Source organism: Aptenodytes forsteri, unplaced genomic scaffold, assembly GCF_000699145.1.
Source record: "Aptenodytes forsteri isolate BGI_AS27 unplaced genomic scaffold, ASM69914v1 Scaffold54, whole genome shotgun sequence".
In the NCBI taxonomy this organism is placed as follows: Eukaryota; Metazoa; Chordata; class Aves; order Sphenisciformes; family Spheniscidae; genus Aptenodytes; species Aptenodytes forsteri.
Window position 1 is genome coordinate 18,156,541 of NW_008796044.1, and position 13,475 is coordinate 18,170,015.

Here is a 13,475-nt window from a genome sequence, read left to right on the forward strand (position 1 = left end):
GCAGGCCAGCCGGGGCATTCCTCCCCAGCTCGGGAAGGGACAGGGCTCTCCCCCGGTCCCCGCTGCTGCCGGAGCTACTTGTAGCCCGCGAAGGTACCGGGCAGGGCCCTGCCCAGGGGGAGGCACGGAGGTGGGGTCAGGATAATGAACCCGAAACCCTGGCGTCAGGGGAGAAGCATTTCTCCGAACCGCATCTCCTTATGCAAAGGGAGGGAAAACCCCGCAGACGCGGGGCAGGACGAAGCGCAGCCCGCCTCCCCACAAAGCACAGCAGCGGTCGAGATTTCACTGCCAGCCGAGCTCTTCGAGGCACAGGAACGGCTCGCAGGATAGAATCGTAGAACAGGTTGGGTTGGAAGGGACCTCTAAAGGCCATCTAGTCCAACCCCCCTGCCCTGGGCAGGGACATCTTCAACTAGACCAGGTTGCTCAGAGCCCCGTCCAACCTGACCTGGAATGTCTCCAGGGATGGGGCATCCACCACCTCTCTGGGCAACCTGGGCCAGTGCTTCACCACCCTCAGCGTAAAACATTTCTTCCTCATATCTAGTCTCAATCTACCCCCCTTTAGTTTAAAGCCGTTCCCCCTTGTCCTGTCGCAACAGGCCCTGCTAAAAAGTTTGTCCCCATCTTTTTTATAAGCCCCCTTTAAGTACTGACAGGCTGCAAGAAGGTCTCCCCAAAGCCTTCTCTTCTCTAGGCTGAACAACCCCAACTCTCCCAGCCTTTCTTCGTAGGAGAGGTGTTCCATCCCCTGATCATTTTTGTGGCCCTCCTCTGGACCTGCTCCAACACGTCCGTGTCTTTCTTATGCTGAGGGCTCCAGAGCTGGACACAGTACTCCAGGTGGGGTCTCACCAGAGCAGAGTAGAGGGGCAGAATCCCCTCCCTCGACCTGCTGGCCACGCTGCTTTTGGTGCAGCCCAGGATACGCTTGGCCTTCTGGGCTGCGAGCCCACATTGCTGGCTCATGTCCAGCTTTTCATCCACCAGTACCCCCAAGTCCTTCTCAGATGGAATCACTGAGGTTGGATGAGACCCTTAAGATCGAGTCCAACCACTAACCTAAAACATAGCCGCTTACCAGGAGCATATCCACATATGAAGCATGAGAACAGAGAGACTGGAAAAGAATGTAATTCTGGAACTTATTTTCCTGCAATTTTAAGAAACTAAATTATAATTTAGCGTTTTTCTCACACTAAGGGTCACATAAGGACTCACATCTTAACCATATCTGATAGTAGTGTAAAATAAACAAGACCAACAAAATGAAGAACACAGTTTCCCCATTCCTACCTTATAGCCACAACTGAACCCTACGGCAGAGATACTGCAAGAATGGCCAGAACTGTTATTTTATTTAGGAGCAATAAAAACATTTCTGGGGGGAAAAAAAAAAATCACATCTGGTATACAGCAATTTACCTACCCTGTATGCTGTCTCAGGCGAGGTTTGAGGTAACAGCAGCAGACTCTCCATTTTTCACAATTTTTATTCTTCAGGGCTTTCTTTGCTCTCCAGCTTGTAAACAAGAGCTTGCCAGGCAGGAAAATACACCAGGAAAGCTGAAAGTGATAGTAACAAGCTTAGCAAACTCAGCTTTCCACACCAGTACATCAAGGCAAGAGGAAGAATATCCAATATAAGACCCCAGTTTCCTAGTTTTTAAAATAGTTGGTTCCAAGTATTTTCTTTCTCCCTTCTGAAAAAAAGGGAAAGGAGGTAACTCCTGCAATCCTGCCTGCACGTTTATGGAGGGCGGAAAAAAAACCAAACAAAAAACCCAACTAAGTTCTACCTACTCATTTACATTTTTTTCACTGAATCTTTCTCAATACCTATAGTGTCTAAAATGTGCCTGACTATAGTATTGTATAACTTCACATTATACCTAAATTAAGCTACCTATAAGACGCTCTCAAAAGCAGCAGGTCACTGTCTCCAACCTTCTTCCTTAACAAAAAGCACATCCAGGGCTGCCCCACGACTTTATATTGAGCGTGCAGCTGGGGAAGGAGTCCTTCAGCTCACAGACCAGGTGAAAACTATTCCACCAACACAAGGGCGAGGGCAAAAGGCAAGGAGGAAAAGGCAAAACCCACCCCTGACAGCACTAGCCCTCAAACTGCATTAAATGTATTCTGAAACTTGGCCTGAAAGCCACATTTTATGGATACGTGTACAGCACCTCCCTGTAACAGAAACAGCACTTGCCAACAAATGACAGTTCCTTCATTAACTTCAGAAGTTTTATTTCAATAAAAATGTAACTACATTAAAAGACTATCTCGTCCAGGTTCCACATGGGCAGTCATATTTGTAAGTGTGCGCAAAACTTTCCCTATAATGGCTTTTCAAAGACGTACGTGAAATAAGTCAATGTCACAGATTTCAGGCTTTGCAGACAGTGCATACCAAAACCTCACCTTTTATATTTTTGCTGTATGCCTATTAGATGCCATGCAGCCTAGAAATTAATGTAAATGGAGGTGTCCCTCTACTGAAGGGCCCTGCCAGGAACCTTGCTCTGCTACCTACGGTAGCCGGTTTCTGCAGCTGTTGTTTCTTTTCAGGGAATGAGCTCGCATTATTTTTTTAAAGAATATCTGATTACAACAAGGAGAAACCTACTAGTTTTCCATGTGGTATTTGCTTAGCTGGTAAAATTGTGAGTGCCGTACTTTAGCACCGAATATCTACATTCTTCCCCAATCATCACACGGATGATGAAAAGTAATGTGTGAATGAGTTGTAAATCAAACTCTTGATACAGAAGAGCTCTAAGAAAGCACTCCAGAAGCATGTACCCTCACGTCAGTAAAACTGAAGAGGTTTGACAAAGATACCACACCAATATCCAAATGGCCACCAGCAGCCCAGCAGCAAAGGAAAAACGGGGCTCATTTTCAGTGGCTGAGTGAGGCTGTCAGGTTGCTCTTTGCTAATCATTTGTTTTCACAACAGGATGAAGTAAAACTTTTCTCACACTGCTGCCCATTAAGCCGCTAAACTCATGTACTAAATGAACCAACTGATTACCCTGTCAGGAACATTTATTAATTCTAGTTGTACAAAGTGTCCGCAAGGTCACTTCTCCTCCATGTTATTACACGGTCAGTTTACAGCAACGCCACCTAAGATAACAGGAAGGTAACATGCCCAAAGGAATGGCAGCAGGAGCTCTGAAACGCACCACGATTCCAGCTTGGCACTACCTTCCTCTGCATCCTCTAAGAAGCCATTATGTTCATCTTCATCGCTGTATCTTTGTACAGCAAACTCCATACTCAGGCCAAGCTGTTTCACCTATCAGCTAATGTTTTGTAACACTTGAAGGAGTTACTTATTTTTATTGACATATAAATAGTACAATAAACCAGAGATGAGTTTCACTTTTGGTCAGAATATCCTAATCCAATATAGAATGCATGAGACACTAAAATGTTTAGTAAAAGGATACTTCCATAAATCTAGAATTTATTTTCATAAATCTAGAAACTCTATGTAGAAGAACTAAACTGACTATTGGATCATCTATAGCTAGATCTCTTAGCAACAAAGAATAGATACCTATTGTGAACAATGGAAGTGTAGCTATGATATACATTAACTTTAGGCACTATTATAATATAATTCTTGTAAAGCGGGAATCCAGTACTTTAGACATGGATGCCTTAGTGAAGCAGTCAGAGGCCGAGGCAATGTTTTTTTTCTTTTTGGTTGACTCACTGCTGTGCCCTTGGCAGGAGAATAAAACATATTATTATGCCACTGGATAAATCCACAGCATATGCCTGGTCCCCTTAGCTCTACAAGGATATAGTCGAAGGCAGTCTTTTTTAGCTAAGGCAGAAAGAGGCCACAGATGGCAATTATGAAAACAAAGGGGTGGGTGACCCGTCTTGCCCCAGCCCCCCGAGCCAGCCAGCCACTGCCTTTGCAGCAGCCGACACCACTACACAGGGTGCAGTTCAGAGTCCAGTTGTCTTCAGGTATAGAGAAAGGGGGAGACACCCCGGGAGGAGGGGCATTTCTCTTCTGAGCGCTCCTTGCTGCCAGGTACACCACAAAGCTCATCTCCTTCCCCTTCTCACCTTCCTCACTGCAGTCAACCACCAGGGAATGATCTTTCCTCATCCTGATGCTTTGGGGACCTCGGTAGGCATGTAAACAAAGGAACAGGCCCTCTTGGGCATATCCTCCTCATACAGGTTTTTCCCTTGCCTGAGGAACTGAGACAATTATAACTTGTAAGTTTTGCATTATTTTAGGTTCTAAAACCTGATTACTGGAGAAAAAACCACAGTGTTTCACCATCTCTCTCAAGTACATCATCACTGCTGCTGGCTTCTTACCTACCTCTTACAGCAATATCCTGCAGACACCAAACAATATTTGAGATGCAGTCACAATCGTGGCTGTGTGCCTAGCTGTGTATATCTATTTTAGGTCCTTACAAAACTAGCATTATCCTAGTGCTTGAATGGTTCGTAATGTTTAATATATTCATCCTCAGAGCACCCCTATAAGGTAAGGGACATACCAGTGTACTCTGCCGACTCCCTCTCATGGGGCCGGCTTCCATTGTTCACCCGTTACGTTTTCAAACAAGATCTCCATGCTGCCCCTGATGCAAACAACAGCAATGCTCTCGTATAATCTTCTTTAAATCCCTAAAACTGCTTTTCTATGATGCCGACAAATACAAGATAACTGTTCGTATGCTAAGTCCCTTCTCTTGTCCTATATTTAGATTACAAACTCTCTGGGCAGTTTAGTCCGTATTTATGCAGCACACAGGAAAGTGGGCTCACGGTCCATTAGGGAAATTTCTAGGTTCTATAGATAATTATAATAAAGTGATAGTAAATTAAAACATAAAGAAAACAAATGATACATGCAAAGCTGCATAGGTAGTAGGAGAAGTAGTCTGCAAGAAAAAAGGAATTCGTGAACTATCCATCAGTGCCACAGCTTATGTCTATGTCTAGGACATTTCAGTTCTTTTCCAAGCTCTTCAAGGTGGCTGACCTTTCAGCTGGGAAAATAAGTCTTCCATGGGACAATTACAAATGTGATAAACGGGGAAAATCTCATCCACTGTGTCTGTGAAAAACAGCTCAAATGGCAGGTATGACTACACAGACTATGGAGACTGCTGTAACGATCAGGTACAAGAAGACAGTTAGGAACAGAGAGGCAAATGGAGCCCAATCTTCTGGCTATCATCAATTTCAGGGATTGCTGATATTATCGTCAAGGAGATAAAAATGGGCTGACCTGAGCATAGGCTGCTATCAGCAGCGATAAAAAAAATCTCTGTTTTGCACTGTTGTCATAAAATCAGTGGTACATACCTTTTTAGCTCTGATTCTGTCTTGTCAAAAAATGACATGTATATATGCACTGCTTCCTTAAAATAATTTGTTTGATCTTTTTGGTTTATGGCAGGAAGAAGCTATTAGAAGTAACAGGAAATGTTTCTTCTTTTTAAATTGTTAGAAATTGCTACAGCTCACATCTGTATAGCAGACACGTAACTCAGCTGTTACTCTGCACGGGCAGTTAGCTAAGTTTCTGCAGTGTTATTAATGGGTCCTGCAGACAGCACCTGATACTGCTTGTATTTCAAAGTCCACTGAATCAGCTCAGTGAGCCAAAATGAAAACACTGTGTTTATCGGGGCATAACAGCTATACCTGTGATTAATGCTTTTGCTCCCTCGTGGAAACAAACGTACGTCATTATCTAGCTACAGGGCAAAGCTACACATTATTCAGCTCTGGTTTATAGAAATTTAAAAAATATTATTAGTTTGTGGTAGTACACTCAGTGTTTCCCAGGGGAAAAAAGGAAAATACAGTTTCTGCTGCAACAATCTAATGATTAATAATAGAGAGAATAAATATTTAAGATATATAAAACATGAGACTATCAAACAATCTAATAATGGTCTGGATTTTAAAAAGATATGATGAAACTAATCTCCTTGGACGTTGTGTTTTACTAAACAAGTCTTTAATATCTTAAATGCTTGTGTACATGTATTTGCAACTACCTACAAGTGTAGGTATGCCAGAATCTTCACTCAAATATAACTGCAATTTATAACTCCTCAGCAAATGTGTCCAAGCATTGAGAAACCTGAAGTCCAGTAAAAAGGCACAGTTTGGATGAGAAACTGGCTTTGGCAGTGAGTGTGGCTTACGGGGCCCTCTCTTTCCTCTTTCATTCCCTCCCCCAGCTCCTGACTCCCCTGCAAGTCACTAGGCTTCAGCTCTGCGCATAGGGATTGGTGTGGCTGTGCTGGATCAGCAATCTGTTCAGGGGAACTGGGTTTCAGAGGAAAAAATGAACGGCAACATAAACTTCAGTTTTCTCCCTCTTTATTATAGGCTACTGCAGAGCAAAGGAAGTCCAGTTTATTAGGAGCTGCTCAAGAACTGCCTAAAGTTATAAATACATTCATGGGAAGACTCTCAGGCTTCAGTAATATTAAGAATCTCTGCATTCCTATAGCTACTCTCAGAGCATTTCAGCTCCTATTTATGCACTGAAAATGATCACATTTTCTAAAGGGTCTAGTACTCAACATGCCATAGTCAAATCAACTGACCTATTAAACATTTCCACAGGTCTAGACCAACCAGTTACTAAAAATGTGAAAACTTAGCTCTAAGATCCTTTGAAAGCCTCCACAGCATCTAGAATCATAGAATCATAGCATCATTTAGATTGGAAAAGACCTTTAAGATCATCGACTCCAACTGTAAACCTAGCACTGCCAAGTCCACCCAGTCAGACACCAGGACGAAGGAAAATAAACAAGATCTAACCTCCTTCTACCCCAGAGCATCACAGGAAGCTAATCAGCATTACGCGTGACCACGAGATCAGAATGGCCTCCCAGCCATCACTACAGCAGCTCCCAGCCTTGGCCAACAGAGCACGAGGCAGTTTGCATGAGGTTTCTCCCTGTCATTACAGTCAGCGAAGGTGCCTGATGTATCGGTTCAAGTCAGATATATTTGGACTTTGACTTCTCTGCTTAGATTTCCAACAAGACAGCTAATAAATGTGATGAGTTTTACGATCACGCCACTAGACTATGCAAAAGAGCGGAATATATCTGGTCAGGGCTATGTTTAAATCTACAGTTACAAATCTCCATGTCCTTTCACCTGTTTCATGAACTTTTCAGTCTACTTAAGTAAATTTTTCAAAAGCTACATGTTTAAGAATACCCTCTTGAATGCAGTGTGTATATAAAAAGATGTAAGATTATTTTGCCACTCACCATACAGAATAACAGTTAAGGATTTGCTATGCTTTTAGGATCCAGAAGTACCACTCATGTCCTGTTGAGCCCTGAATTATTCAAGATAGGCTTAATTGTTCTCAGCTTGTCCAGTGGTTTCGGTTAAGGTAAAGCAAATATTCACTTTTTGTTGGATTATTTTCCTACCATTTCAGCTCCCTGACTGGACCCACTACAAGATCTGATAACATCAAAAATCAGTGCAAAGGAGAGAGCGGGAATGCACATTTGGTTTGTGGAAGAGGGTAGGGTTAAAGGGCAGCTCAAGTTATCATGGAACAGCAGAAAAAGTAGTTACATTTGTTTGAAAATAATGTGAAGTGGGACTAATTCAAACCCACAAGGGAGGGAGCAGATGAGCTTGTTTGGTGCAAGCATGCCTGACTGAAGGATATATTTTTAAAATGAATCAAAGAATAGATCACCTTATTCAAAACAGTTTAAACATAGCTGACCTTAGAAGTGACAGTATCCCCCTCTTATCATAATCAAATCAGCTTTAAGAAATCTAGCTGAAAAGGTTATATTGTTTCACATTATAGGTTGTTATCTGAATTAACCTTCCACTCCAAATCAAAGAATGCCAGACTGACATTTTTGTAAGTTAATTAAACACGCTCCGAACACGCAGTCCTTACTCAGAAGCCTTAAAATGTGAAAGTTAGATTATGGGTGACATTTCACTAGATTATTGATAACATAGCTCTAACTAAAAACAACTGTCTTGAAAACGGATTTTTTTCCCCTGTATTTTCCTAACTAAATAAAACTAAAACCCACTACTTTAGTTATGTGCAGCTACAAGACTTTCTGAATATTTCCGATGCAATCAATATTACTCCATTTGGAGTCTTTTGGAGCACACTCCACAGATGGCTGATACTGACTGTAAAAGTACGCTGCTTTTGGATGCCTCACCTCAGACTGGAGATAAATACATGCTGGAATGAAAACGAATCTGATGGTATACAGTCACAGTTACCTCTCTCTCAGGTGGATATTACGGTCTACAGAGAAGTGAAATGTGAGAAATACGTTAACAGAAAATGACAAACAGTTTCTTTTTTTATTAGCTTATCATTGCTAAGAGCAATAATATTTAGCTTTATATATATTTCTGCAAATAAACATGGATTTAGTTAGACTCGCCGATACTAACGTGTCTCCCCAGCTCCCTCTGGAGGCTGGCACTCACTCTTGTTTTGTAATTTACCATGTGAAAAAGGTTAACTATCAGAGTAAGGATTTTGTTTATAATATGCTTTCATGGGCAAAGGCTCTAGCCTAAATGCAAACAAGCATGTGGTTTCAGCGGCCAGCTGCAGATCTTTCTCTTTGGTTTCTAATCAGAAAGAAACCTCCCTCCCATTCCTCAGCTGCAACATATATAAAGGATCGGGCTCAGGTACTCTTTTTTTCCTTGAATATTTTAGGGGAGGCATTTTTTTGGCTGCAACCCTAAAGAGCATGGAGAGTACTTGGAGAATTTGTGTTTGTTTCTATTGCTGTCTTCACTGGCTTTCTTCTAGCATCCAGTGTTCCCCCCACTCCAGGGGTCGTGTAGTCTCTGACAAGACCTCTGGGTTCTTGGTAGCTCCTGAGGACAATGCCAGTGAGCTAAATCCATTGTTACGGCTGCCAAAAGGTGTGAGACGTGGATATGCCCTCCTGCCTCCCCTTCTCAAGGTGCTGTCTGACCAGGGACACCAGAACTGGGAAAGCGAGGCCCCCAGGCTACAGCCAGACTCCAGAGCCCTTCGGTACATGAAGAGGCTATATAAGATGTCTGCTACCAAGGAGGGAATCCCAAAGGCTAACAAAAGCCACCTCTATAACACTGTTCGACTTTTCACTCCGTGTTCGGAATGCAAGCACCGCCACAGGGACCTAATGAAAGGTAGGTGTGGGGTGACCTGAGCCGCAAAGGTTAAGCGGGGGTTTTCCATGTGTTCTGTGCTTGCAGCATAATATAAAAATATCTTTTTAATCCTGATGGCTCTTCTCTTAAACTGTAGGAGTTTTTCATAGCCTACTTCTCCTTGAATGGCATTACACATAGACTTCCCCACAGTTTGGGAACTGCCACACAAATGGTACTGTGTTCAAGATGACACTGATGTTTCAGGCTGACTCATCTTATTATGAGTCAGAGAAAACTCTACAATCAGTTCTAAGTAAACTAAGAAAAGTGGAAAAAATGGTTAGGTGTAACAGGCATCACGTTTCCTTCTACTGCCCATCTCGGTTCTGCTTTTTTCAAGGCTGTAAAAAACAGCACTGTAATGAGACTTGTAACAAACTGCCAGAATCCCATTGCAAGATGACTTTTCCCTTGCCTTGTATGTTTGCTAGGGAAGAATCATGACCCAAATGTGTGAATATCCCTAAGTGAAGAGAACTACTTGTTAATCAGGCTCAGGACTGAAAAACTAGGATGTCTGGGCACTCTCTAACTTACCATGCTTGCATAGTTTTCTTCAACGCGGGCTGGTCACAGCAACAGCAGCTAGAAATCCTTGGCCTTTTATTATACTTATGCGACTGCTGACAAGTGATCTGAGTTCTCCTGACTTGGATTTGTTCACTTAGAAAGACACATAACCTGAAACACAAACATCATACTTGTGCACAGTAACAGCACTTTGAGATTGAGGTTCAGTTAAGAAGTATTCACTATGGAAAAATAAAAAGTTTATGACGAAAATTTCCTGGCATAGTATAATCTACCGATTCAGAAATATACTCACAATTAACAGTTAATCTCATGATTACATATCCTAAATGTAGTAATAATTAAAGTAGCAGCCCAAATCTGAACCAACTTCCTACAATTATTGAGGCTATTCAAATTCATGATTGTAGAAAAATTTATTAATATAGGAAATAAAAGTTTATCAAGGTCTACAGAGCCCTCATCCAATTTCTGATTTTTTGGCCTATGTGAGTTTGAAAAGATCACTTAATGCATTTGTGTGATCAAAAATGAACAATTTCTAATTTACAGAAAAAAATACAGTGGTGAGTAGTAAAAACCCCGATATATTAAACACATGCTATGCCTACATCTGGAAAACAGGCCAGGAAATGGGTTCATCAATCTCAAAATAAGATGGAAATTGGAGCAAATTCAAAGAATGCCAGAAAAATTCTTAACATCGGGGGAAAAGAGAGGAGTAGTGTATCTTAACAGCAGGGGTGAATGAGACAGAAATGTGCATTCAGAATAACTTGGAAGCTCTGGTTTCTGTTTCATAAAAGAAAAGCAAAGTGACACTCATGAAAGAATGATAATTTTTTTAAGATGTGCTAATAACTAAATTTCTGCCTTGCTATTACTCAGACTTGCTGGCAGCTGCTGGTCAAGAGATTTAAATAGGAGAAAATACATGCGTAGGAAGAATAACTAGAGTTAATGCTAAAAAGCTCTGAAAGCATTAACTTGAAAACTTTTTAGCTATTTCATTTCATGGCTTGTATAATCTGGAGTGTCTGGTTCTTGTTTCCCCATATCAACACTGAAAAGACAACTGCTAACTTCCTCTTGTTTTTTTTTTCAATGAAATGAATCCTAATACCTCTTAAAATTGTAGGTTTTCTTGGTTTTGTTGTCATTTCTTAACTGTTAAATCTTATGTCCCTGACCAAAGTAGAAATTCCATATAATAAAAGTAAGGGAGGGCATCTAAATTGGTTTCTTCTGCTGCTGAATTATTTCTACTTATCCACTACATAACAGTATTTATGTCTAGGTGGAAAATTAAGATGCACTAACTACAAGATTTTGTTTCCCTTCTCAGGAGACGTTCACTCGGTGGATTTACTCTTCAACCTGGATCGTGTTACTGCTCTAGAGCACTTACTCAAGTCTGTCTTGCTCTATTCTTTCGACACATCAGTTCCCATTTCTTCTTCCACATATCAACAAAAAGACAACTGCTAACTTCCTCTTGTTTTTTTCAATGAATCCTAATACCTCTTAAAATTGTAGGTTTTCTTGGTTTTGTTGTCATTTCTTAACTGTTAAATCTTATGTCCCTGACCAAAGTAGAAATTCCATATAATAAAAGTAAGGGAGGGCATCTAAATTGGTTTCTTCTGCTGCTGAATTATTTCTACTTATCCACTACATAACAGTATTTATGTCTAGGTGGAAAATTAAGATAATCCTAATACCTCTTAAAATTGTAGGTTTTCTTGGTTTTGTTGTCATTTCTTAACTGTTAAATCTTATGTCCCTGACCAAAGTAGAAATTCCATATAATAAAAGTAAGGGAGGGCATCTAAATTGGTTTCTTCTGCTGCTGAATTATTTCTACTTATCCACTACATAACAGTATTTATGTCTAGGTGGAAAATTAAGATGCACTAACTACAAGATTTTGTTTCCCTTCTCAGGAGACGTTCACTCGGTGGATTTACTCTTCAACCTGGATCGTGTTACTGCTCTAGAGCACTTACTCAAGTCTGTCTTGCTCTATTCTTTCGACACATCAGTTCCCATTTCTTCTTCCATTACATGCATGTGCCATTTATCTGTTAAGGAGCATGATTTTTCTAGCCAAGTATGTCCCAGCTTTTCACACTCTATAGCTTTTAGCCTGCACTTTGAAGTTAGAAAACGCAAGTGGGTTGAGATTGATGTGACTTCTTTTCTCCAGCCTCTAATTGCTACTAAGAGGAGGAATATTCATATGGCTGTGAACTTCACTTGTCTGGTGGGTGATCCACAACAGAACACTAAACTGGAAAATCCCATTAATGTGGCACTGGTTCCCCCTTCTCTTCTTCTTTATCTGAATGATACCAGTGAGCAAGCTTATCACAGGTGGAACTCACTTAGACACAGAAGGAAAAACCCAGCGCGGCCCAGGCAAAGGAACAGTCTGCTTGTTGAACCTACGGGTGACAAAGGAGAAGGGAAGCCACAGGGTAAAAGGGCCTCTCGGCGGCGAAGAGATGAGAATCTGAAAGAAGCGCCAGCCACTCCACCTTATAATTTGAGCGAATATTTCAAACAATTTCTGTTCCCTCAAAACGAGTGTGAGCTTCACAACTTCCGCCTAAGTTTTAGCCAACTAAAATGGGACAAATGGATAATAGCACCACACAGGTACAGCCCTCAGTATTGCAAAGGCGACTGCCCAAGGGTCGTCGGGCATCGTTACGGCTCTCCTGTACACACAATGGTACAGAACATAATATACGAGAAACTGGACTCATCTGTTCCGAAGCCCTCCTGTGTTCCTGCCGAATACAGCCCACTGAGCGTCCTAACCATAGAGCCCGATGGCTCCATAGTCTACAAAGAGTATGAAGATATGATAGCTACCAAGTGCACTTGTCGGTAGTGGGTGAACCCTAACTGGTTTTACTCTGGGTTTGGGTATTTTTGCACTTTCAAAGTATCTGTAGCTATAATCAACCGAATAGCGTGTTTGTAATTCTAATAGCTCTATAAAACCGGTTAGGATTTAGCACAGAGTTAGTAGAAGATGTTTACATCATAGCACTTATTTTTGTAGCCACTCAGCCTTTCTGGAATGTGAAATTAAATGTAAATAATATCTTTTTATTGGAATAATTTTGCATTTAAAATGTGGAAAAGGTTTCAACTACCACGTCTATTTTAAGCTGTTTTGTTACAGATTTAAAAAAAGAAATAAATGCCTATCATGCATACCACTTACATTCAATGCCTGCTAGTCTTCCTCTAGATAAAGAAATCTTTTGCGTGACATCTCCAGCAAGTGTCTAGGGAGAGGAAAATCTTTAATATTAAAGTTACTTTCTCAGTTTTTCGTTCTTTCCCTAGCGCGTTTCCAGTTTCCCCCAGACAAGAAGACAACACTTCCTTATAGTTCTGTAAAAAGTTACAAGGTGGTGGGTTTTTTTTTTCTGTTGCACTCTTTGGGCTTTTTCAACCATGGGTGGAAAGAATTTAAGGACAGCTGTGTGGTAACTTGTAAAAACTGAAATCACTGAACTATTTGAGTAAGACCCAGCACCAGCTTGCTGGTGAGCTGTTAAGAACAGACATGCTTGATCTAGTTCAAGAACAGATCACAAGCTGTTTGTGGGGTGAGGGCACAGGATTCTACACGTGGAACCACACTGCCACTTGCCTCTGAATTACGAAGAAATGGTTGATGCTGT

General features: G+C 41.3%; 2 protein-coding genes across 2 annotated transcripts; one reads left to right on the top strand and one right to left on the bottom strand.

The window, feature by feature from the left end:
• Window positions 1-415: 415 nt before the first annotated feature.
• On the bottom strand, window positions 416-3,289 carry LOC109279673. The gene is given in 6 exon segments (XM_019473806.1): window positions 416-750; window positions 753-811; window positions 813-898; window positions 1,085-1,156; window positions 1,300-1,333; window positions 3,198-3,289. Coding segments are annotated over 6 exon segments (678 nt in total).
• A 5,500-nt stretch (window positions 3,290-8,789) lies between these two features.
• GDF9 (growth differentiation factor 9) lies at window positions 8,790-12,670 on the top strand. The gene is made up of 2 exons (XM_009285943.1): window positions 8,790-9,219; window positions 11,718-12,670. The coding sequence occupies exons 1-2, from the start codon at window positions 8,790-8,792 to the stop codon at window positions 12,668-12,670; spliced, it is 1,383 nt and encodes a 460-aa protein (XP_009284218.1).
• Window positions 12,671-13,475: the final 805 nt, after the last annotated feature.